Below are 24,847 nucleotides of genomic sequence, written 5' to 3'. Positions count from 1 at the left end.
TATGTTTGGTTTACTTTAAATACAAGTGAGAATGAAAACCAATCTAAAATTTGCCGTTAAACGTATTTTTTAAGTTTTGGTTGATCGTTAAAAATGTCGACTTAGGATAACTTACGTCGAATGATAGGTAGCTATGACTCATTTTTTAGTCCAAATACCCGTGCGATAAGAATTGTAAGTACCTAGGTAAAAAAAATTCGTAAACGTTTCGAAAGAACTAAGGAACTTGTCTATTAAAATACAATAATTACCTAGACGACGTACTCTTCGCTTTTGGGGAAACCAGAAACCTCAAAATGGAGATTCAGATCAAAATTCTTTCACAATTTTTCTAAAACCACGTTATCCAAGCGTGGCTGAAATAAAGTGGGCACATTTGCATTCGCTTAATTAACCCGATGACAATTTTTCATTAGGTATCAGAGTTGCACATGTTAGTTACCTAACCGATACCGAGTTAATTTACCTATTTGTTGGTAACGTTTTGTTGTCTTCACTCGAAAGTACCAACGCACTAGCTTGGTCCTTATCTATAAATTAAGAGCACCGTTTGAGTTCTATCTTGAAAGAATTGGAATTATAAGGAGAAAGAAGCTAAAAGAAAATTTAAGATCTCTGGTATATACAGTGGAGTCTTGATAACTCGAAGCTGAAGGGAGAAGGAGTTGACTTCGAGTTATCGGAGTTCGAGTTATAGAGGTTAATTTTGGTATATTTCGAGTTAGCGAAGTTTTGAATTAGATGAGTGTTTTTTTTACTAGAATAAAATGGAATGTACCTGGTCGAAAAGATTAAAGTATGGAATGAGATTGTACATACAATAGGTACCATTGAAGATAGCCGATATGTGAATGTGAAAGAGTTTTGTATCAATGAGATTCGAATAATTTACAAGTGTTTTCAACTAGAAATTCGAGTTATAGAGGCAAAACGTTGGCAACGTTCGACTTACAGAGGTTTTTTCTTGTCTTCTTCAAAAATTTTACTTCGAGTTATCGGAGTTTTTGGACTTTTTACTTCGAGGTAAAGAAGTCAATTTTACATTGAGTCTTATGGAGAGTTGAAGGGAAACAGACTTTGCTTCGAGTTATCGGAGTTTTCGAGTTAACGGAGTTTGAGTTATCCAGACTCCACTGTAAATAAAATTACACAATCCAAACGAATAATAAACGAAAAACGACATATTTATTTTGGTAACTAGAATTAACATCGTTGGCCTAAATTTACGACTTATTTACATCTTATTCTTTAAAATTTAAAATTGATCACCAATAATACAAATTAAACTTTTAAATCTACCAACATGGTATGTAAGTACACATTAAAAAGGTAACCACAATACATTAAAAATTTCTTTTAAAATAGAACCAAAAAAACGTATAGAAAACATACCTACCAAATTAATTTAGGCTTACAAGACTTTTCTCGCCTATATCAAAAAACAAAGGTAAGTAAAATGAAAAAAAAAGAACAAAAAAAAAACAAAAAACAATTATCACAGAAAGTTTTTGTTTAAACGTAAACAAAAATGCTCTACTACATATACCTATCTTATAATTTGGAATTGAAAGAATATTGATTTAAAATTTTAAAAAAATGCATTGTTACCGTTTTGATAAGGGTAAGGTACCCGAATATCGACCACCATTTTGATTTTTCAATTTACTCAGCCCCAAATTTATGTAGAAACCCCATTGATGGCTCAAAATGACCGCCAATTATTCTAGTTTTACCCCCCAAAATTTGAACACGCAATTTTTTTTCGTTCGATGTTTGCCGATCGATTTTCTGAAAAGTGCGAAATTTAGATACTGAAAAAAAGTGCTCCTAATATCGACCACCTATAAAATGGATAAAAAGGACTATGTGATTATTAAAAAAAAAAAAGATTTTAATTGACAAAACGAGTTCAAATTAATTAAAGCAATTTACCACAAAGATTAAAATTAATTTAAACTATACGAGCACACATATTTTTTTTAATTTGAGGCCTCCTCAACAGCGGTATCGCAGACCTCGTGAGCCCAGGAAAAGCACTTCGTACACTTGATCCAGATTTGGCCATTTTGGTCGTTAGAATAACACCACCCACAGAAAGGGACCATTTTTGCCGAGTTTTAGGTTCTTTCGGCATAATTGATGGATAAAGGCAGATAAAAAAAAAATTTGCATAATGATGAGCGGTGGTGGTCGGATTTAGGAGACTCTTTAAAAAAGAGTTTGAAAAAAATTCACGAATACCTACACGAAATTATGCAAAAAAACGCAAAAAACGCTTATTTTTTGGGTTTTTTGCAAATATGAACCTTTTGCAGGAAAATTTTAATTTTATGGATTGACAGGAAGAAAGTACTTGTAAAAAGACACATTTTTGTGAAAACAGTTTTTGTGTTCCACCCTTCAATCCGGAGCTATGACGGTTCAAAGTTTTCTTTTGTCAATTTTACCCCCACCACTGTGATACAAATTTTTGAAAAAAACCGTGTTGAAAGGCCCAGGCTTTCCCTACACATTCCGCGTGGTACCAGAATTTTATCCCCATCACTCATGGATACCGAATTTTTCGCGCAAAAAACGCGTTTTTTGGCTATACTAACCAAGGGGCTGGGTTGGGGGGGGCGAAAATTCCGCTCGAAAATTTTTATTGGAGGTACCCAACAGTAATCCATCATGATTTTCCAAATCTGGGAGCAGGGCCATTTCACCTATTTTAACCAGGAATACCCTTTAATACAGAATTGAAAAAACACTCAACTTTTTTTTGACTTCTCGAAAACGTTTTTTGTGAATACTTTTGCGAATTTTGGCTTTAGAGCTTTGATTTTGGTCTCAATCGATTTGTCTGTGAAAAATACGGTAGGAAATATTTTTTCCGCGGAAGTCTACGCATTTGGAGCCGAAATCGGCTGGTGGTCGATATTAGGGCACCTTACCCTTAAACATTGCTGGAAACCCTTAGTGGAGGCAAATTAGCATCATATTTCAAAAGAAAAAACATTTTTGGCTACCCAAGCTTTTATGATGAAAAATTGTCAGGGGTGGTCCCCTGAATAATTCCTGAGAACTACCACCCCACAGACCCCCGGCGGGTTGAACCCCCCCCCCCCAAAAAAGGGTTTTTTGCAGTTTTATCCTCAGGGGGTGACTTTACGTAGAAAACAGCTTTAGTTTTGTGTTATACGTCAAATTTCCGATCTAGTGATATATCAACTGTCCTTCTACCCCTAGGGGAGGTGGGCCAAGAACCATTCAAAAATGAGAGGTTTTCTAAAAAATGCAAAAAAAGTTATCGGCGCATATGAGGGGTGAAATGGCCCCCGAGAGCGTTCGGGTTGATACTAGCATAGAAGGTGGATACCATCGAAAAACTACCGCGTGAAAAATTTCAGATCCACACCATCTCCCCTTTTTGGGGGACCCTCCCTTTTCTGAAATTTCAATAACACTTTACTCAGCCCCATTTCAACCGATTTTGAAAATTTTTCAGTATGCTATGTATATCTTTAGTAGGTATCCCCACAAAAATTTTCAATCCCCTCCCCTCATATTTACCCCTCAAAGTAGCGTTTTTCAACTCATTTTATGCATTTTAATAATAGTAAAAATTGAGGGGCCTAAGTGCTCTGGAGAAGGCTAGATGAGTGTAGCAAAAAATCTGACAACATATTCGTGCTCAGCGGTATCGAATCATGAGAAAACGATACCCTACTCATTAATACTTAGTTATTTTCCCCAAAATTCCCATTTTACCCCAATCCTCCCTAAGACACATTTTTACACCGTTTTAAGGGGTAAATATGAAGGTAGAGGGTTGAAAATTTTTGTGGGGATAAAAAGCTTGGGTAGCCAAAAATGTTTTTTCTTTTTCTTATTTGCCTCCACTACCTGGCTCTATCCACCACATTAATTTTCGACTTAACATTAATCTTAAAACGAGTGTATTGAAAAAAATTGATTCCAACGTAAGATTTTCATCAATTTGTAATAAATTAATCATTCAATTTATTTTTTTTTACAAAAATATACAATGTACATTAGTTTCGGTGCATATCACAGAATCATGTACCGACAACATGATAATTCTTGAGAGTTTTCGTCGACTGAATCGATTCAAAAAGCTTAAACACGTTATTTCATCTTATTAGTAACTTACAATTGATTGGGGTAGTGGAAAAATTTGGTAACTATTGCAAATAAACGTAACTTTTCCAATTTTAGGTAACCAACGGAAGATAATGATGGATACGCTTTTTGCGTTTTTTTTTTCACCATCAAACGCGCGTTAATTAGGCTATATTATTTATTAGGTAGGTAATGCGTAAAAATGCGTAAATTGAAAATTAACGAAGCATCGCGATAATAGGTAATTCGATGAGGATTAACGAGCAAAATTAATAAATGCTCAAAGCATTAAAGAAAACAGTTGTTCATATAAAATACAAGAAATGGAATGTAAATTTAAAAAAACAAAATATAAACAAAATGGTAAACAACGCAGCCACGATATCGAAACAAATTCCACCTATTTGATCTGAAGAGGAAGTTTTGTTCTTAATTTCGAAAATTCCATGACTAGGTATAGGTATTTATCGTTGATACAAACCTGAACGGATATTCCGATTGGAAAGTGATTACCTATTCGATCGATAGTAATAAATCGTCTCCTTCTAATTTCATGCCTACTGATACATCGACGGATTTAACAATGCCGGCTTTAGGAGCTTGTACAACCATTTCCATTTTCATGGCCGATAATACAACTAGAGGAGCGCCTTTTTCTACTTTATCTCCGGGTTTCACTCGGACTTCCATTACGGATCCAGGCATGGGAGCGCCTACTTGATTCTTGTCACTTTTTGAAGCTTTGGGGTGGATGTGCATTTCCTAGAATAGAAAAAATTCAATAATTTGAATCACATAATTGAAATGAAAATTTTGTTTTTTGAAAAAAGAGATGATTTTTACCTTTGATGCTTCTTTGTCTTGGATGAAAACTGAACGTAATTGTCCATTCAGTTCAAAGAATACTTCTTTTTCACCGTTTGGCGTCAAGTCTTCGGCTAAAGCGAGGGTTTTGATTCCCAGCGTTTTTCCTTTCTCAATGGTTACCTGCGAAAATATGTCACACAATTATTTAGGTTTTGAATACTTGATCGAAATGAAGATGTGCAGCGATTGAATGTAAAAAAAAAGTGAAGACAAGATCGGCCGAAAAGTCGAGTTACTAGATAAAATTAATTTCTCACACGAAGCTTTAAATTTTGAAGAAAAAAAATTAAAACCGGTTCGAAAATTGAAGAGGGGATAAGGTTGTATTCAACAAGTTAGCGGTGAAACTTACTTCAAATTCTTCTCCAACTTTTGGCCCGACTAAGAAAATTCTCGTATCTAATTTATCAACGGGTCCGAACTGTTCGCGGAATGTTAAATATTCTTCGGTGACTTGTGGGTACATAGCTGCGCTCATTACATCTTTATCGGTTACATCGGAGAAACGATCGGATAAATCAGTTTTCAATTTATTGAAATCAAACGGTGGTAAGCTCTGGCCAGGTCTTCCTTCTACTCTTGGCATATCTTTCAGTACCTAAAGCAAAGAAATAGTTGAACTTAGACACGCACGGAAAAAAGGACCAGAAGATCGGACTGGGTAGTTATAATATTTACTTTGGATCGGAATGGTTCAGGGAATCCTTGGTAAGGTTCTCCAATAGATCCTTGTAAGAATTCAACGACGGATTTCGGAAAACTCAATTCTTCGGCTTTTTCTCTCACTTGATCAGCGGTGAGTTTGTTTTGTACCATGAATTGGGCCAAGTCACCAACGACTTTAGAAGACGGCGTTACCTGGTGAAAAATAATTCCACAAAAAAATTAAGCGAGCATTTTCAAAAATAGATAACTAGGTACCTACCTAGTCGATTCATCAATTTGATAAAAGTACTGTCCAAGCAGGGATGTCTAGCTAGCCATTAGCCAGCTTTAGCCAATTGATTTTGGTTAAAAATGATTGGCTAAAAATGCTAAAATTGAAAATAAATAGACGAGTAAATGGGTTTCCTGTGGCTGTGGGTAAAAAAAAAATAAAAATAAAAATTTTTAAATTCGTAATAAAATCAAAAATCAAAAGCAAAATTAGCCAAAGACCAAAAAAGTAGTTTGACATTGGCGGTTCCGCGGTTCTTTTTCTTAATTCAGTTAATTTTTTTCAACGATCGTTGTTTTTCTAGAAAATGAATGAGAAATCAACTCAACTTATGAATAGGGCAAAACGCTCTGACGTCACACAGCGTATAAGTGGTTGCGGATCTTGATTCCCCTTACATTCTGTAGGCTTCAAGCTAGTGATTGTTCTGTCCACTTTGCATTTTGATATGCCAAAACTTTCAAACCATCTCAAGGATCCCATTATTTTATGGCTCTAAATTGTAGAGAATTTTGTCCCCTTTCCAACGGTATTAAATTTTTTGAAATCCGCGAAAGTCTTCCTTGAGAAAATTCACTTAAGGAGCTGAAAAAGGTAGCCAATTCAACATATTGTTCTGTTCACTTTGCACTTTGAGGCAACAGAACTTTTAAACCATCTCGAGGACCCCATTATTTTATGGCTCTAAATTGTTGAGAATTTTGTGCCCTTTCCAACGGTAATAAATTTTTTGAAATCCTCAGAGGTCTATCTTCGAGGAAATTGACTTATATTAAGGAGCAGAAAAATGCGGAAAAATTCAACTCATTGTTCTGTCAGCTTTGCACTTTGAGGTGGCAGAACTTTTAAACCATCTCGAGGACTTCATTATTTTATGGCTCTAAATTGTAGAGAATTTAGAATTTTGTGCCCTTTCCAACAGTAATCAATTTTTTGAAATCCTCAAAGGTCTTCCTGGAGGAAATTGACTTAAGGAGCAGAAAAATGCGGCAAAATTCAACTCATTGTTCTGTCAACTTTGCACTTTGAGGTGGCAGAACTTTTAAACCCATCTCGAAGACCCTATTATTTTATGGTTCTAAATTGTAGAGAACTTTGTGCCCTTTCCAACAGTAATAAATTTTTTGTAATCCTCAAAGGTCTTCCTTGAGGAAATTGACTTAAGGAGCAGAAAAATGCGGCAAAATTCAACTCATTGTTCTGTCAGCTTTGCACTTTGAGGTGGCAGAACTTTTAAACCATCTCGAGGACCCCATTATTTTATGGTTTGAAATTGTAGAGAATTTTATCCCCTTTCCAACGGTACTACATTTTTTGAAATCCGCGAAAGTCTTCCTTGAGAAAATCGACTTGATGAGTTGAAAAAGGTAGCCAATTTAACATAATTGTTTTGTTCACTTTGAACTTTGAGGTGGCAGAACTTTTAAACCATCTCGAGGACCCCATTATTTTATGGCTCAAAATTGTAGAGAATTTTGTTCCCTTTCCAACGGTACTACATTTTTTAAAATCCTCAAAGGTCTTTCTTGAGAAAATTGACTTGACGAGCTGAAAAGTAGAAGTGAATAGGCGAACAGCATTGTTTACAGCTAGACTTGTAAGGATTGGCCTTCCATTCACAAGGCGCATGTATGCAACCTGAAATGCGCGTTTTGCCCTATAGAATCATTCAATCAAATGAAATAATGCGTGAATGCGAATAATTGTGATTCACATTAGTGAAATAATAATTATTTCCTAAAACTAGAAATAATATCTATAATGGGAATGTGCTCATTTAGAGGAGTACTTAGAGTGGTCACTCGATTTTTGAAAAATTAGCCAGCCAATGAAGAGACATTAGCCAATAGCCGTTAGCTTAACCAAAGCCCTAAATTTTTCTAGCTTTCGCCATTAGCTTTAGCCAATCCCATTGGCTAGACATCCCTGCCGGTCCAAGTAAGTACCAACCTTGATAATATCTCCTAATAATAAATTAGCTTCTCTGTACGCCTTCTTGACATCTTCAAAGAAATCTCCAAGACCCAAAGAGTAAGCTTGGAATTGCAAGTTGGTGTATTGTCCTCCGGGAATTTCATTCAAGTACACATCGGCGTTACCAGATTTCATTGTGGTTGTACATTCGAATGGAGCGTAAAGAGTTCTAGTTTGTTCCCAGTAAGCGCTGTAGGCGGATACGTTCTTTAAGTCCATGTCTATAATAAAAACCAAAAAAGTTGAGTAAATTGCAAAAAATACGTGAGGGGGGGAGGAATGTCGAGCGGAGTTCGAAATGATACGTACTCGTGTCAAGTTCAGATCCCTGCAATGAAGCTACTATAGCTCCCATACTGGGCTGCGACGTCAAACCACTCATGGCATCGACAGCAACATCGACGACATCGGCACCAGCTTCGGCACAGGCTAACATGGAGGCTACACCATTACCGCTGGTATCGTGGGTATGGATATGGATAGGTAAGTCTGGGTGTTTCTCTCTCAAGGCGGATACCAATAATTTAGCAGCACGAGGTTTTAATAAACCAGCCATATCCTAAAATGTTGAATAAAACATTTTCGTAAATTGCACGTCAGATGTACGCAGAAGAGGGCCATCAGAAAATGAGTCTATGATCTTAAACAATATAATTATAGGTACGTATACATATTAGGCACGAGTTGAAATCACAGTCGCATACGAAATTATTGGCTTACTTTGATGGACAAAACGTGGGTTCCAGCTTTGACCAGTTCGTCAGTTAAGTTTTGGTAATATTTGAGGTCATATTTAGTTTTGGTTGGGTCGGAAACATCACCGGTGTAAGAGATAGCGGCTTCAACAACACCGCCAGCTTTGCCAGCAGCTTCAATACCAACGATCAAATTTGGAAGATAGTTCAGCGAGTCGAAAACACGGAATATATCCATACCGCATTGTACAGCCAATTCGCAAAATCTAAGCAACAAAATAAAAAGCTAAGTGTGGGGTGACATGCGTATTCGCAAACGTAGATTATTATGACTATCCAAGGAATTTGTCTTGCGTATAGGTACATATATTTCAATTTAGAAATAAATAAACTTGGAAAAACTTACTTGAAGACAACATTATCCGGATAATTAGTATAACCAACTCCGTTAGCACCTCTCAACAACATTTGGAATGGAATATTAGGAATCAATTTCCTCATTTCTTCTAATCTTTCCCAAGGACATTCGTGCAAGAATCGCAAAGCTACGTCGAAAGTTGCACCTCCCCAGTTCTCCAACGCATACAGATCGTTGAATTTATACGACACGAAAGGAGAGATTTTTAATAAGTCGTGGGATCGGACTCGAGTGGCCAGTAACGATTGATGAGCATCTCTAAACGTGGTGTCCATCAACAATAGTCCTTTATGATCACGAACAGCTTTGGCGAACGCAGCAGGGCCGTCTTTTTTCAAAATATCACGGAATCCTTTCGGGGGTTCGGGTCCTATATGAAACATAGGTAATCATCAATACGGAAAATCATGACAATTTTTGTAAGTTTGAAACACATCGAGGTTCACAGTTTCACATATTGCGTATTTACATGGGTTAGGGCGTTTCAATCGACGTACACAGTGTTTTGAGAGGTTAGTCTTAAGAATAGACTCATGCTGGATAGGTACATGGGTAGGTAGTAGGTACATGGGTAAGTACTTAGTAGAACCACATTTAGATTAGATAACGTAAGAAATTCAATAAACTGGTAGGTATGCACACGCAACAGTGGCGTGCACAGAGTTGAAAGATTACCGGGCATTTTTCATTCATAACCATACCAACCCCCCCCCCTCCCGCGAATGAAGTTTTCTAAAATTTGCCTCATTTAAGAAGTAAATTATTTGGTATTTTTTTAAAACAAAAAGTAAATTTTTCCACCTTGGTCTCTTCAAAAGGTGAAAAAATATTAAAATTATTCAGCCCGAGCGAAGCGAGGGCAAAAGCTTTCAAAAATTTCTTATTCAAGTTCCAAAAAATGAGGCTTCTTTGTTAATTTACCCAAGATAAATCTAGCGACTGACTTCGTCCATGCATTTTTTTTTCAAAATTTTTAATTTGATTTATTAAAAAAAAATTTAACTTGTAGGTAAACATTTTTCAATAAGAAAAGCCTTTCACGTTTCTTGAAGTATTTTTTTTTTTTTTTGCAAATTGAGCATTCAAAGTGTTTTAAAAGTTTTGAGTATAGAATGAAAAATCAGTTTTTTTTTTTTTTTTGTTGAAATGATGAATAATTAAAATTTTAACCAGCTTAGCACTGTGGTGGGTAAGTATTAATGTACAACGTATCAAAAAAAAATTGAAAAACTAGTGGTTCTTTTCGAAAAAAAATGAAAATTTTGCATTTTTCATATGCTCAATATGAGTATTTCTGGAATTTTTCTGTTTAATTTTCATACTTTTATTCTTTAAAGTTTTGAAAGCAGAATCATGAAGGGCCCGAGCAAAGCGAGGGCAAACCCTTTTCAAAATTTGGGGTTTGAAGAAGCAGAACAACTGTAATTTTGATGTGAAATTCTAGTTTTTCCATCACTCACTCAGTAGCGGACTGGGTCGGTTTGGGACCCTTGGTGGATGCATCGAATGGGGCCTCCAAAATTTTTCCCTTCCCCCTTATGAATCTTTCTCGGTCTGTTTTTCCCCAGGTTTGGATACTTGAATGTAGCTGTGCGAATCATTTTTGCTTTAGTTTGTTTATTCAATATTTATTATGTATGTATCTAATAGCAAAAAAGAGGCGTTTTTTTGAAGGGGGAGAACGAAGCAGAAATTTGCCATAAGAAAAAATATCAAGTATGCCGAATTCAATGACAACTTTTTAAAGTGAAATAAAAGATGAAATGACGATTTTGTCAATTGATATGAGTAATTCATATTTGGGCTTATGAAAAATTCTTATTTCCCTTCTGAATTTATAAAAGTTTCAAAAATGTATTTTTTTTAGTTTAGAGGAGAAGGAATAGAAATTGACCCGAGCAAAGCGAGCGCGAAAGCTTTTAAAAATTTATTCTTCGGGAGGTAAAAACGATGTTATTGAAAAATTTGTTCACTTTTTGAGCTCAAAATTTTAGAACTTCAATGATTGTTTTTTAAAAATTTCAAATTTGAAAATGAAAAGCAAACAGGTCCACAGCGGAGTGACAGCAAAAGCTAGTTTCAAGAAATAGAAAAACAACGTTTTCTGAGGTGAAAAATGTGTTTTTTTTGTTAGAAAATTTCTTGAAATTTGAATTTAATAGATTTTTATAAAAGTTCGATCTCAATTTGAAAAAAAAAACACACAAGCCCAAGTGAAGTGAGGACAGAAAATTTCAAAAATTTGTATTTTGAGTGGGAAAACAATTTTTTTGTGGTGACTGATGAGTTTATTTTTTTGATCACACAATTTCAGAATTTGAATTATACCTATCTATCTTCTACTAAAATTGAAAATTTAGATTGTTAAAGAAAATGAAAGAAACTGGCCCGAGCGAAGTGAGGGCAAAAGCTCACAAAAATTTTCGTTGGAGAAAGTCCAAATATCATATTTTTTTGGTTTAGAAATGGCCCCGGGGGCCACTTGGTGTTTTGGAGCCTCTGGCGATTCCGAATTTTTAAAATATGGATGAGAGAGATATAATACCCCCTAAAGCCCCTTAAATCCGCCCCTAGACTTTTTGATTACTTTTCAAAATTGTTGTGAAATACTACATTTACCCATTATTTTTTTTTATTCAAGTTATGTCTTATTTAATATAAATTTTTTTTCTTTCAAAATTAAAGATTAGGTAGGTAGCGTATAGAAAATTTTTTAAATTCTTCAACTTTTTCAAAAAAATTTTCAGCTTTAAGAAAAATGCTTTAACTAAGAAATTCTTACAGTTTTATATAATACCTACTTGTTGCATATGGTTGCATAAAGAAAGATCTTAGGATATTTTACGAAATAAAATTTTGATAAGAAATACAAATTTAGTGAAATTACAGTTCTCCTTTCTCTCAATTTTTTCACACCAATCCTAAAAATAATTCATCGGTCACTCATCGATAGCCTGACATAATCGCCCAGATTCAAGATCACAGAAACACTTCGACCTTGAATTCATTCCCATCGATACGTTTCGATAGCACAAAGTTTTACCAAACTTGAATCTTTTTTTTATCTCGAGCAAAAACATCCAATTGGCATACAGCGATAATAAAATAAACTTATAACTAATCATGCGTTTACAGGTTTAGCTTGCGTGCATACAGATAGGCAGGCATTATTTTAAAGCACGAAAAATTACAAAAATAACACGCACAGAAAGCGGCTTGCGTTTAATTAGCGACGTTATCGACATTGTAAATGATAGTTGATACCTAACAAACAGCAAAAGTTTGGAAATGAGCAAAGCAATGTCTCACCTGATACCTCTTCTCCAGCTTCTTCGGCGGCTTTTTTTCGGCTGTAATCTACACAAGTAGAATTTATAAAAAGGATGTGCTATACAAAATGATATTTCCAAGCGTAAAGATGTACTTATGTAAGGTACTAACAATGAATTTGTTTATTTTTTTAATGAAATTTCTTCCTAAAAGTGAATATTTTTTGTAATGAAAAATTGTTTTTTGAAAATTTGTAATACATTATAAAACAACGAACCTCTATAAGAATAAAAAAAAGCGAACCCTTAGGTCATCTTACGGATAATTTGAAACACCAAGAAAAATGACTCATGGGTCACGTAGACGCCGCATAATATTTAAAATAAACAGGCAGATTTCGGAAATTAAGAGCTGATCAAGCTTTAGCGCGTGTCCATTCCACCATTTTAAAAAATCCTTTTATTATGTTTAAATTCTCAAACCCAAAAAAAGAGAAAAAAATTTCGAATAAGATAACGAAACAAAAAATACCACAAATTCGTGAACAATAAACTTTATACCACATTTAAAAGCTGAAAAAAAAATGCTTTCTACCTGAATTTTATATGATCTTTTCAAGTTTCTAAGAAAGCGTATAATAAGAATTAAAATGTAAGCTTTTGTGTACTACAAAAAAAATCCCTTTGATAAAAACTGAACTTCCAACTACTTCGTGTTAATAAGCTGAAAGTGTAAAAAAAAAAATGGTATTCAGAATAAATTTTTACCGATTGAAATTTCCGGCACGGCTGGACTAACTTCGGCAGGTTTCAGGCCAGTTGCCAATGGCGTCGAAGGTCCGTTGACCAGCACTTGTCCCAAATAATTCAATAATTTTTGAGCTCTGTTTTTAGACGGTTGAAGGGAGAACAGTTGAGGATTTTCATCGATGAAATACGTGTCTACGGCACCATTGATGAATTTCTGGTTCTCCAATACATTCAACAAGAATGGAATGTTGGTCTGGAGGGGGTAAAAAAGTCACGAGAGCTGAGCAGTGAGCACACAGGTATGACCAAAAAATACAGGGTAGAGTAGGCAACTTAAATTACCTTGACTCCACGAACACGGAATTCTCGCAATGCTCTGCTCATTTTTGAACAACTGGCTGGTAAATCGGCAGCGTGGGCGATAACTTTTACTAACAACGAGTCGTAATAGGGGGAAATTATGGCACCGGCGAAAGCTGAAGCTCCATCGAGACGGATACCCATACCTTCTCCGCTTCTGAATACCTATCAAAAAAAAACCAAATTAGGTATTTGGGGAAAAATTAATAAGAACTGGGAGAAAGGGAGGAAAAAAATCATCCAGCATACTTCGATTCTTCCAGTATCAGGTTGGAAGCTTTTAGCGGGATCTTCGGTGGTGACACGGCATTGGATGGCATATCCTTGGGGTTGAATTTTTTCCTGAGTGATGCCCAATTCGGGTAACGTGACTCCTTCGGCTACTCGGATTTGAGATTGTACTAAATCGATACTGTAAAAAATTGCGAAGTCAATAAATCATTTCAAGGATGGCGAGGGGGGGATTATTATCATTAAACCCCTTACCCGGTGATTTCTTCGGTAACAGTGTGCTCTACTTGCAATCGAGCGTTTACTTCGATAAAATAAAAGTTGCCTTTTTCATCACACAAGAATTCGACAGTTCCGGCGTTGGAGTAACCAACATGTTTGGCCAATTTCACAGCATAATCAGTCATTTGATTTCTGACCTATAAAAAAGAAAAAATTAGTAAAAATTGGTCGAAAGCGTTTTTTTGTTTTTCGTTTTAAACGCTCGAATCATTCGAGATAGGTAGAGGTACCTTAATGTCTAGATGAGGTGCTGGGGCAATTTCGACGACTTTTTGATGTCTACGCTGAACAGAACAATCTCTTTCATAAAGATGAACAACGTTACCAGCTTTGTCACCCAACAACTGGACTTCAATGTGTCTTGGTCTCTCGACAAATTTTTCAATGAACATGGCACCATTTCCGAAGGCAGCTTTGGCTTCTGAACTGGCTCGTTCGAAATTTTCTTTCACTTCCTAAACCGAGCACTCGAATTAGAAACACTGACATAAGCCGTTATCGGTCGACGGATGAAAACCAACCTCCATTTTCCGTACAACTCTCATTCCTCTTCCACCACCTCCGTAGGCAGCTTTAAAAATAACGGGCAGACCGTGTTTAAGACAGAACTCCATTGCTTCGTCGGTCGTGGTGACTGGTCCAGGGGTACCGGCTACAATAGGCACACCAGAATCGATGGCTGCTTGTCGGGCGGCTACTTTGTCACCCATTTGTTGCACAACATAGGGAGAAGGGCCAATGAACCGGATACCAGCATCGACGACTGCTTGAGCAAAATCTGATCTTTCTGACAAGAATCCATAACCGGGATGAATGGCGTCAACATCGTTTTCCTGCAAAATTCAATATTTCATTAAAGTTTGCGCATTTTTTTCCGACCAATTACTTATGTAGGGTAGGTAGCAGGGACAAGACAAAATGCACACAGGAATAATATAGACATTGAAAAGTATAGGGAGTACTTACTTTGGCAACACGAATGATTTCTGGAATATTTAGATAAGCTTCGACTGGAGGTAAACCTTTACCGACTAGATAAGATTCATCAGCTTTTTGACGATGCATGTGCATCTTGTCTTGTTCCGAATAAATAGCTACTGATTTGATTCCTAATTCTGTACATGCTCGAAATACACGAATGGCAATTTCACCTGCAAATTCATTGAATCAAATAATCAATTACTCGTATTATTGTAAGTAGATTAAGTAGGTAGGTAGCTGTAAATACATGAATCGGTATTTGGTACAAATAATGTAGTTTGCTCCTTTTCTTACATTAGAAAAAGCTATTTATTAATAAAATAATACTTCTGGGTAAAAAATTTGCATTTTTAATTCCCTATTGTTCAAAATCAACACCTAAAAACGTATTTCACGTTTTGAATTCATTAAAAATGGTTACACAAATTAACCGCTGTTGCTGTGTTTGAAATTTATTACCTACCTAAGCTTATTTCTCTTCGAAACTGCAATAATTTATACAGGCATGTAGAGCTGTAGATACCTGAACGGAGGTCAGTGATGGCAAAACTTTTTCATTTCAGTTCAAGTTTTTAGTTTTTAGTTTCAGTTTTATTTTTTCAGTTTTCAGTTTCAGTTTTACTTTTTTCAGTTCAAGTTTTTAGTTTCAGTTTTCAGTTTTGCTTTTTTCAGTTCAAGTTTTCATTTCAGTTTTCTATTTCAGTTTCAGTTTTCAAAATTTTTCTTGAAGTTCAAAAGGAAATGAAAAAAATTTTCTTTCATGAATTTTTTCATACACTAATCTAATTTGCTACTTGGCAACAAAAACTTCAAATTTCAAACTCAAAAATTATGAATAAATATGCAGGGCTGTGCAGAGAAAATCCGGGCCTGGGGGGGCCGAAGAAAAGACAAGTTATGCTGTACTTGGGAGGAAGATTGCATCGTCCTTTTGCTGACAAAAAATTGTTATTTTGCCACAATAATCAAAATTTTAATTAACATGCTGAGCAGTGAGCACTGTATGGTATCAAAAAACTTTGAAAATCCAGTAGTTCTGTTCTGTTCAGAAAAAGTGAAAATTTTGCATTTTTTGTACATCTACTTACAAGTAGCATCTTGAATGGCCCCAGCCCCCAGCGAAGCGAGGGCAACAGTTTTCAGCTTTGGAAAATTTGTGATTTAAAAAGTACAACGAAATCAATCGATTTTAATGAAAAAAAAAAAAAAAAAAAAGGTTTTTCTTTTTGGTTTTTCTGATCTCAACATTTTTCAAATTCAATAGGTTTATTGAAATTGTAACTCTGAGAAGAGTATCAAATTGACCCATGCAAAGCGAGGGCAAAAGATTGGATAATTTGTAGTTCAAAAAGTAGAACAATATCAATTTTAATGAGAGAATTCGCCATTCCGTTTTTTTTGATTTCAACTTTTTCTAATAAATTAAAATTTTTGAAAAAAATAAGAATTTTGAGAATACATTGATGATTTTGTCAACACAATTCAGTGAATGGCAAAACTTTTACATTTCAGTTCAAGTTTTTAGTTTTTAGTTTCAGTTTTATTTTTTTCAGTTCAAGTTTTCAGTTTTTAGTTTCAGTTTTATTTTTTTCAGTTTAAGTTTTCAGTTTAAGTTTTTCTCATCTCAGTTCTAGTTTCAGTTTCAGTTTCTCCATTTCAGTTCAAGTTTTCAACCAGTTTCAGTTTCAGTTTCAGTTTCAGTTTCAGTTTTCCATCACTGACGGAGGTACCTTTACCAACTTACATTTATAATTATTTGAAAACTATTTTTCGAAAAAATAAATAAATAAATAAATAGATAGGTAGGTAGGTAGGCAGTACCTACGTTAATAATTACAAACAAAATTTTACCGTGAACCACAAATAAATTCGAACCAAAAAAATACTTATATCATCTTGCTGAGTAATGAGCCAAAAATTAATCACACATTTTCCATGTGTCTCCTTCCTTTCCCAAAAAGTTAAACTCGAATTTAAAAAGAAAAGTTAGTAGAACATTTTCGTGGTCACAAGTTTTGGTAAGTATCTTTTTAAATAGGTACTCATTCTGAAAAGAATGTGAAAATTGTAGGTTTTATGGGGGGGGGGGAGGTAGGAGGATAAATACGGACTTAACAACCCTAAACAAATTTCAACACAATTTTAGATGGTCATAACCTTTTTTCCTAGGTGTTGTCAAATTTTGAGTATAGGTACAAGCTGATTTTCAAAAAAGAGTAGATACAGCCGTTATTTTACACTTTTTCGATCAAAACCTTTTCGAATTTTTTATAATAATCCCCATTTCGACATCATTCTCACGATAAGACAGTATAACCAGGGTGTCTAACAGGTACTGCAGGTACTGCAAGTACTGTAAAAGTACTGCATTGAAATCCTCGGTACTGCAAGTACTGTAAAGTACTGCATTTTGCCTGAAAAGTACTGTATTTTTTCTCAAAATCATTGATTTAAAATTTTTTAAAAAACCTCAAAATGAATTAATTGGTGAAAATTTAAAAAAAAAATGTTCATTTTGTACCTCAAAAGATGCAGGGTGTCCACAAGCCTGAAAAACCTGGAAAAGTCAGGGAATTTGGTCGGTCTGGAAAACTCCAGGGAAAAGTCAGGAAAACATTATTTTTTACTTTTCGAACCACAAATTTTCAAAAACTTTTGCCCTCGCTTCGCTCGGGCTTATTTTATTTTCTTTTTAGGCAGCCAGATGAACATTTCTAGATGATAAAAATCAAAGTTTTAAAGCCAAAAAATGAACTCACGAAAAAAACATAGTTTTTATGCATCTTGAAATACAAATTTACAAGAGCTTTCGCCGTCACTTGAGCCTGTTCTGTTTTCTTTTTCAAAATCAACTTCCTTTAAAAAAGCATTATTCAAATTCTAAAATTTTAAAAGCCAAAAAAAACCTACTCGTTCTCACATAAAAAAACCTCGTTTTTATGCCTTTCGAAATGCAAATTTTCAGAAGCTTTCGCCCTGGCTTCGCTCGACCTTGTTCTCTTTTTTTCAAAAGTAGTTAACTTCCTTCAAAAAAACATCATTCCAATATTAAAATTTAAAAAATTAAAAAATAAACTCTTCTCATTTAAAAAAACCTCGTTTTTAGGCATCTAGAAATGAAAATTTTCAAAAGTTCTCGCTTCGCTCGGGCCAATTTGTTTCTCAATTTTAAGATGAGCAAATTACACATTTTGATGCCTCCAAAAATCCATAAAAGAAAAGAAACATTTTCAAAAGTTATTATGAATATTGTAATCAATTGGCCAAACTTGATGCATGTTTTATTCATTTATTTATTTATTTTTAATTTAAAAAGTTAATAATCAAAGTTGAGCTGTTTTTTATATCCGAAGAAGTATCCAGTTCGAAGAGAAGCTTATAAAAAAAATACACCCCCCTCGACATTTTTTTTTCTTTAACCAAAGTATGTGGTAAGCATAGAAAATTGAAAAAAATGGTCTGGAAAAATTGGTCTGAAAAACCTGGAAAAGTCAGGGAAAATAATTTCCAGAAATGAGTGGACACCCTGAGATGGCAACACTTGTATTTAGTAAGCTAAAAAAAATTACTCGTTATGTTGTGTTCCCGTATCTTATATGTAAGTAGTTTGAAGTCTGTGACAGATAAAATATTTTGCAATGTGATTGTGAAAAGACCATGATTAATTTTTTACTTCTGTAATTTTAATTTGTTTCGATTGAAATACTTACAATTTTATCGACAAATTCCAACTGGTTCAAAAATATAATTTTTTTCTTGGGGGGGGGGGGGGTGTAAGCTGGATTTAAAAAAATATAAGGTACTGCAAAAGGTACTGTAAAAGTACTGCATTTCTTCGGAGAAATTTTGTTAGACACCCTGATAACTCGTTTGTATAATTTTTTTTTATAATGATGGATCACCTGTCTGTCATTGAAACGTTATCGAAGACTACTCGTTTTTTTACTTTCATGACATTGACAAAAAAATAAATTAAACATGGAAATATGTAATTTTTGCATTTTTTGATTATTGAAGAAAAAAATATGAGTCTTCGAGTTTTTGATTGAGCCACTGAAATTTCTTTATGAGCTTCCTTGTGTAAGTCTTCATATGTGCTTCCGTGAAAAAATGTTTTCAAAAAACTTTATCGTCAATTTTGAAGACCTTTTACATTTGTCATGAGTCATGAGTTCTAAATGTAGGTAATTGAAGAAGAACAAGGGTTTATTCAGATAAGATACATTTGTGCTTCCCCCCCCCCCCCCCAATTCAATTGAATGGACTAACGAACAAATCACATCTAGTAGACACAATGAGACTTTATGTGAACTCGTATAGCCCTACGTAATGAAAGCAAAGAACATATATATTACGTAATGTACATGTAAAAAAAAGTTGAAACTGTACCTCTGTTGGCCACCAATACGCTTCTGATTGGTTTATAGTCCACTTGGACTTGCTTGTAGTTGACATTTGCGGTGTTTGATTGTTGCCTGGCTAGTGACAAATAGATGAATTGTTTCTTAACTTGAGATCGAATATGACTGGTAACGCCTCTGGTAATCATTGTTACTTTATTCACAATTTAATCTGCAAAAAAAAGTCAAAATAAGTATATGTACTTTAATAACTTTGAACTCGACACGAAAAACAATCTAATAATTAGAAACTTTTTTTTGTAATTATGTTTTAATAAATCTCAATCTACCTATCTATTATCACAATTGACCATTAAATTGGACTTTACCGAGACAAAAGAAAAAAAACACTGTAGTTTTAGGTAATGCAATAAGAATCTTTGGACTTGAAATATCAAGCCCATGTAATCACGTAACTGTACAAAGCCACACGAAAATAAATAAATTTTTAGCTAGAATTGATTAGGTTATTGAGTATTCTATACATATTTACTTAATTACACTATTAAGAAATACATATTTGTATCGGTGATATGATGAAAAAATTATAAAATCAAACATGCCCAATGCATTGCATCAATTCATTATTTTATGAACGTATAATAATATGTTTAAATCACTGGCTATATATATACCTACTACCTCTTCATGCACAACAGTAGAACGAAAGGGGAAAGATAGATAGTAGAGATAATTCAACTAACAACCATCGACTAAGTAGGTATTTTGTATTTTAAATATTAATTTTCTTAATTTCATCAAATAAATAAAAAGCGCATACCATACTAAAAATGCTCATTAAAATGTACGGTAGATACCTGTACCTACCTAAACTAATGTGATCGAATTGATGCATTTTTATGCCATTACACGAAATAAAATCTAACGTACGATTTTACAAATTTTTGTAGGACTAAAATAAAAATCGCACATGCGCTGCAGAAAAATGAAATAAATAATGAAACAGCTAACAATAAACTGTTTGTGTTGTTGTATATACTTTTACATCAGATAGGCAATCAAACTCTTTTCACTTTTATTATATTGACTGAGTTATTGATGTCGCGTGATAAAATTAGCAACAGAAAGATTACTTCATAGTTTATTTTATAGGTACTTTATGTATGTGCGTCTGAAAATACCGTGAATCAACTGAATCTAACGTTTACCTAGAGCCCACCAACTTTCAAACCAAAACATTTCAGATAAGGCAGATACTTATAACATACGTATTACGTACGTACTTATTTATTTTCGCACAATTCGAAGGTAGGTAGGTAACTAGGTATAAGGCAACCAAAAAAAGCAAAGACACATCTTAATTTACTTTAATATTATTCCAATTCCCTACATTCGAGGTTTAAGGTACCTATACCTATACCTATTGCGAAGTCATAAATCGTTCTTCAGTTTCCACGTAATGCACGCATATACACGCATTCCTCAGAGAGCAATATAATTTTTATCATCATAAGTAATTACCTAATCGAAGTAATAAAATTTAATCAAAAGATTTCTTCGCGGTAATGAAATTGAAGCATGGAATATTTCTTTTCAATATTCATACGATTCAATATAATAATGTAGATAAATATTGGTTATATTTCGAGGGAGGTGGGTAAATTTTGCTAGAAAGAACCCAATTATTAGCAATATGCCTGGAGGTTATCGATATAAGGTACACTACACTCGATTTCATATTGAAATCTCAGCATGCTGAGAAATGTTGAGCACTCCCTCCTCCAACAATTTTTACGTTAGGAAAGTGTGAAATTATAATTTTTTTTATTTTTTCGTACCCATTCATGCCTGACAATGAGATGCACTTTTCCAAATTAGGAAAATAAGCACATCTGATGAAGATAAGAAGGAAAAATAACGTGATTTCTAATTTTGCTGAAATTGTTATTTTACTTATAAGGTTTATTTTAGATTATGATATTAGTCGATACAAAGTCACTGAAAATGAGATTCAAGAGTTTCCACAATGGCGAGATTCAATTTTTTAAATAAAAATTTATAAAGCACAAACAAAATTGACAAATTTGGCCCGAAATTTTTAGGTTGATGGTATATAATTTGACGTCATCTTTCATAATGTAGATAATGCGAAAAAAAATCGAGACCAAAATTGATCACTTTAGGTGGGAAAAATCTTGGAAAAAACAAAAGATACTCAATATATATATTATATTTTTCGTACTTGCAACTTTGAAGGAAGTTATACATATCTAAACTGCCATTGAAAAACTAAAAATGCTACTATGTAGAGTGATCAGCTGATCACATGGCAGAAGGAGAGAGAAGAGAGATAATAGATAATTCAAAAATTACAACTCTAAAGAAATCTCAGAATCGACAGTACATTTTTTTTCAAATGGTCCGAGCTTCCCAGTCTTTAGTTCCCATCAGAGACTCCTTTTTGAAATTTTTGTGACACCTTGTATAATTGAATGATGTCAGAATGGAAACACTTTCGAAGTGCATGGACATACACAAGTAAAACGTTTCAAAACTGTGTATGTGAAGTCAATGCCATCAAATACAACGTATAGAATGGTAGGGAGGAACTGTACTGCGGTGTTTGTAAAACTGAAGGGCAAGATCGTGTAAGTTTTAAGGAACAAACCATAATTTTCTCGTGCATAAATAAAAATTGAGCAGATTTTTTCAATTATGATACTTATGAAGCGCTAGGAATAGGTACGTAACTACGTACACATGGAAATGGATAGGTATACATTGTACTGTCTACACATCTGCGTAATTATATGTATAGGCAGATACTGTTATCGAAAGGTTAAACCTATTCGTAAACTTGAATGAATTTACGTTTACGCAAACAAATACATATGTACTACCTAACCGATGCGACGGTCACCTTTTCTCTCCCGATAAAAACCTCGAAGATTCAATAGTTCACCTACCGCAATAAACTTTTTCGATTAATGAACATAACGATAACGAACACAAATTGAAAAATTCGAACACAGCTGATATTTTCAATGACACAAACAAAACCTATCGTTATGAAGTCACTATGCATAGTTCAATTGGAATGAAATGTAAATGTTCATATTACTTAATCAATTCATTTCATCGTTAGAGTATAACTTATCAGTGAAAAGGGTCTAAAAAATAAATTGAAATATCGTAATTTTTTAATTTTTCATTCAGCCGATTATACTATAACCTACACTGCTCGTGTGTCAATGACCTGATTTTATTAAATTCCGATTAATAAACATCAGGGTTTGCTTTAATTAAAGGTGAACATGTTTCAGTCTTTCACGAGTTTTGTTGTAAACATGTTTATAAGAATAGGCAAGCAGGTAGGTACTTGTTAGGTATATGTACAGGGTGCCCAGAAATATCGAGTACCCCCAAGAAAGTTTTTCATTAAAAATATAGGTTGGCAACGTGAAATAGATGCATATGATTGGTGGAATGTTATCTCTCCAGTCCAACAACCAATCATGTGCTATCATTATTATCATTCACTGTGACCAACCAAAGTATTTTAGTAGAAAACTTCTTTAGGGGTATCCGATATTTCTGGGCACCCTGTATCTACCCATGGGCTATGGCATAGGTACAGAGTGTTCAGTCATCCAGTGATCACTAGGTTATGGAAAATTCGACTAACGCCATTACGCACGATTTGGAAGACACGACAATTTTTCATGTTTGAAATTTTACAGCGTAATTTTTCGCATAGGTAGGTATAATTTTAGAAGTCAAGACCCTGAATGAAATACATTCTCACGCTGGCACTGACAGCTTACATTACCGCGGTACGTTGAAAGTAATTCCAATACTTCCAAAAGCATGTACAGTATGCAAAATATAATATCATATCTACCTACCGTTGGTGTTTGAACTTCAAGAGGTACCTATCATACTCGATACAAGTTATACGCATTGGCATTAATTAACCAAAATGAACCATTCGCAGACGACCTTGAATTAGCCGATGAGGCTGTCAAACAATAAAGTGAGGAATTTCACATTGCACGTGCTTTTTGCAGATGTTCTTTCTCAAATACTGTCGTAACGACTCGTCGCCATTCTGTATTGTATTCCAGTATCAAAAACAATTGCTTCAATCGATATTCTATATGTAAGTTGACTTGTCTGTCGCAGAGAAACAGTGAAATATTTGCTGCCAACAGGCTGCGGTCATACAGGGTGTCTAACACTCCTTTTTATCCTATTTATCCTACAAAAGTCCTTTTTTCTGCCTATGACACATTTTTGTCCTTTTAGTGTCCTTTTTTTCGACAATTTTATCCAAAAGTCCTCTTTTTTCAAAATGACTTTTTCAAATTTTTAATTTTTTCCCAAAATTTTGAACTTGTAGAAAACGGCTCATTTGTCGACTTTTTTAGAACTTGAATCACTCATTTTTGTGAGCTTCTGCCCTCGCTTCGCTCGGGCTATTTGCTCTTTTTTTCCCAAATAGGTGACTTATTGTTCAAATTCAACAAAATGTTCAAAGTTTGGATCAGAAAAATAAACTCCTCCTTCTTTACACATTTTTTTTACTTCTCAGCAAAACATGAAATTTTGTAAACTTTTTGCCTTGCTTCACTCGGGTTTGTTTGCTTTTCTTTTTCAAGATTGAATTTTTTCTTTTCTTTTTTTTTTGAATTGTGGTGTTGAATCATCATTTCAATTTTAAGATTTTGTAGCAAAATATAGGTAACTTATCTACACAAAAAAACATCGTTTTCATACCTCTCAAAATGTGTCATTCCGTAGGTAAAGGGCCCATTTGGTCGCTTCTATTTATTGAGATAATCATGTTTTTAGTGAAAAAGTCAAGAGAATCGATAATCAAGGTTTTGATGGATTTTGATGCAGACCATATCCGACTATCGCGTGTTAAAGTATCAAGGCCGCAGGTGCGCCCCAATCGGAGAAAAATGGAACTAAAGTTTCTCTAAGAAGGGCCCATTTGGTCGATTTTGCTTTTTTCGCGGTAAATTCGCTTCCAAAAAAATACCCTCCAAATTATACCGCACCTAGTCGTCAGTGGCAACAAAATTTCATCAAACGGAGATGGAAAGTCGAAATTCATTCTGCAAACTAATTTCAATACGCTACGAAGTCGACTGCTGGTGGATTTCAAGTTGTTTTGGAGCCTCCAGTGACTTTTTGAAAGGTCGTATGGCGTTTTTTGGAAAATTGAAATTTCCAAAAAGTAGCTGGAAGCTTCAAAACCATTTGAAACCACCATGTATGTAGTCGACTTGATATCGCATTGAAATTAGTCTGCGAAATAAATTTCAGCTTTCCATCTCCATTGATGAAATTTTGTAAAAATTTAAAGTTTAATAAATCTGCTGGAGCTTCCAGTAATTTTCAAAAAGTCGCTGGAAGCTTCAAAAAAGGACTTGAACCCACCTGAAGTCGTCTTCAGAGAGTGTTAAAATTGGAGTGTAGAGTAAATTTCAGCTTTTCATCTCCATTTGATGAAATTTTGTAAAAATTCAAAATTTAAAAAATCTGGTGGAGGCTCCAGAATTTTCGAAAAATCGCTGGAGGCTCCCAAACGATTT

The 24,847-nt window shown here is 34.4% G+C and overlaps 2 protein-coding genes across 5 annotated transcripts in view; one reads left to right on the top strand and one right to left on the bottom strand.

The window, feature by feature from the left end:
- LOC135841343 (dipeptidase 1-like) overlaps nucleotides 1-24,847 on the top strand; it is a 705,386-nt gene that overhangs the window by 139,343 nt on the left and 541,196 nt on the right. The window lies entirely within an intron of this gene.
- LOC135841315 (pyruvate carboxylase, mitochondrial-like) overlaps nucleotides 1,164-24,847 on the bottom strand; it is a 29,710-nt gene continuing 6,026 nt past the window's right edge. Inside the window, exons 2-18 of one of the 2 annotated variants that reach the window (XM_065358215.1) lie at nucleotides 19,276-19,458; nucleotides 14,872-15,056; nucleotides 14,427-14,738; nucleotides 14,136-14,360; nucleotides 13,879-14,042; nucleotides 13,642-13,804; nucleotides 13,375-13,557; nucleotides 13,051-13,285; nucleotides 12,323-12,370; nucleotides 9,002-9,383; nucleotides 8,621-8,861; nucleotides 8,210-8,459; nucleotides 7,877-8,121; nucleotides 5,668-5,847; nucleotides 5,342-5,587; nucleotides 4,966-5,109; nucleotides 1,164-4,884 (exon numbers count right to left, since the gene is read on the bottom strand). In XM_065358215.1, the coding sequence (XP_065214287.1) occupies nucleotides 4,636-4,884; nucleotides 4,966-5,109; nucleotides 5,342-5,587; nucleotides 5,668-5,847; nucleotides 7,877-8,121; nucleotides 8,210-8,459; nucleotides 8,621-8,861; nucleotides 9,002-9,383; nucleotides 12,323-12,370; nucleotides 13,051-13,285; nucleotides 13,375-13,557; nucleotides 13,642-13,804; nucleotides 13,879-14,042; nucleotides 14,136-14,360; nucleotides 14,427-14,738; nucleotides 14,872-15,056; nucleotides 19,276-19,435 (3,612 nt within the window). In that variant the 5' untranslated portion in view covers nucleotides 19,436-19,458 and the 3' untranslated portion in view covers nucleotides 1,164-4,635. The remainder of the gene's footprint in view (nucleotides 4,885-4,965; nucleotides 5,110-5,341; nucleotides 5,588-5,667; nucleotides 5,848-7,876; nucleotides 8,122-8,209; nucleotides 8,460-8,620; nucleotides 8,862-9,001; nucleotides 9,384-12,322; nucleotides 12,371-13,050; nucleotides 13,286-13,374; nucleotides 13,558-13,641; nucleotides 13,805-13,878; nucleotides 14,043-14,135; nucleotides 14,361-14,426; nucleotides 14,739-14,871; nucleotides 15,057-19,275; nucleotides 19,459-24,847) is intronic. The other variant, XM_065358216.1, reaches the window with a different exon arrangement.

The sequence above is a fragment of the Planococcus citri genome, chromosome 3, assembly GCF_950023065.1.
Source record: "Planococcus citri chromosome 3, ihPlaCitr1.1, whole genome shotgun sequence".
Classification (NCBI taxonomy): domain Eukaryota; kingdom Metazoa; phylum Arthropoda; class Insecta; order Hemiptera; family Pseudococcidae; genus Planococcus; species Planococcus citri.
Note: the sequence above shows the minus strand (reverse complement) of the source record. Positions and strands in the feature narration are given on the sequence as shown.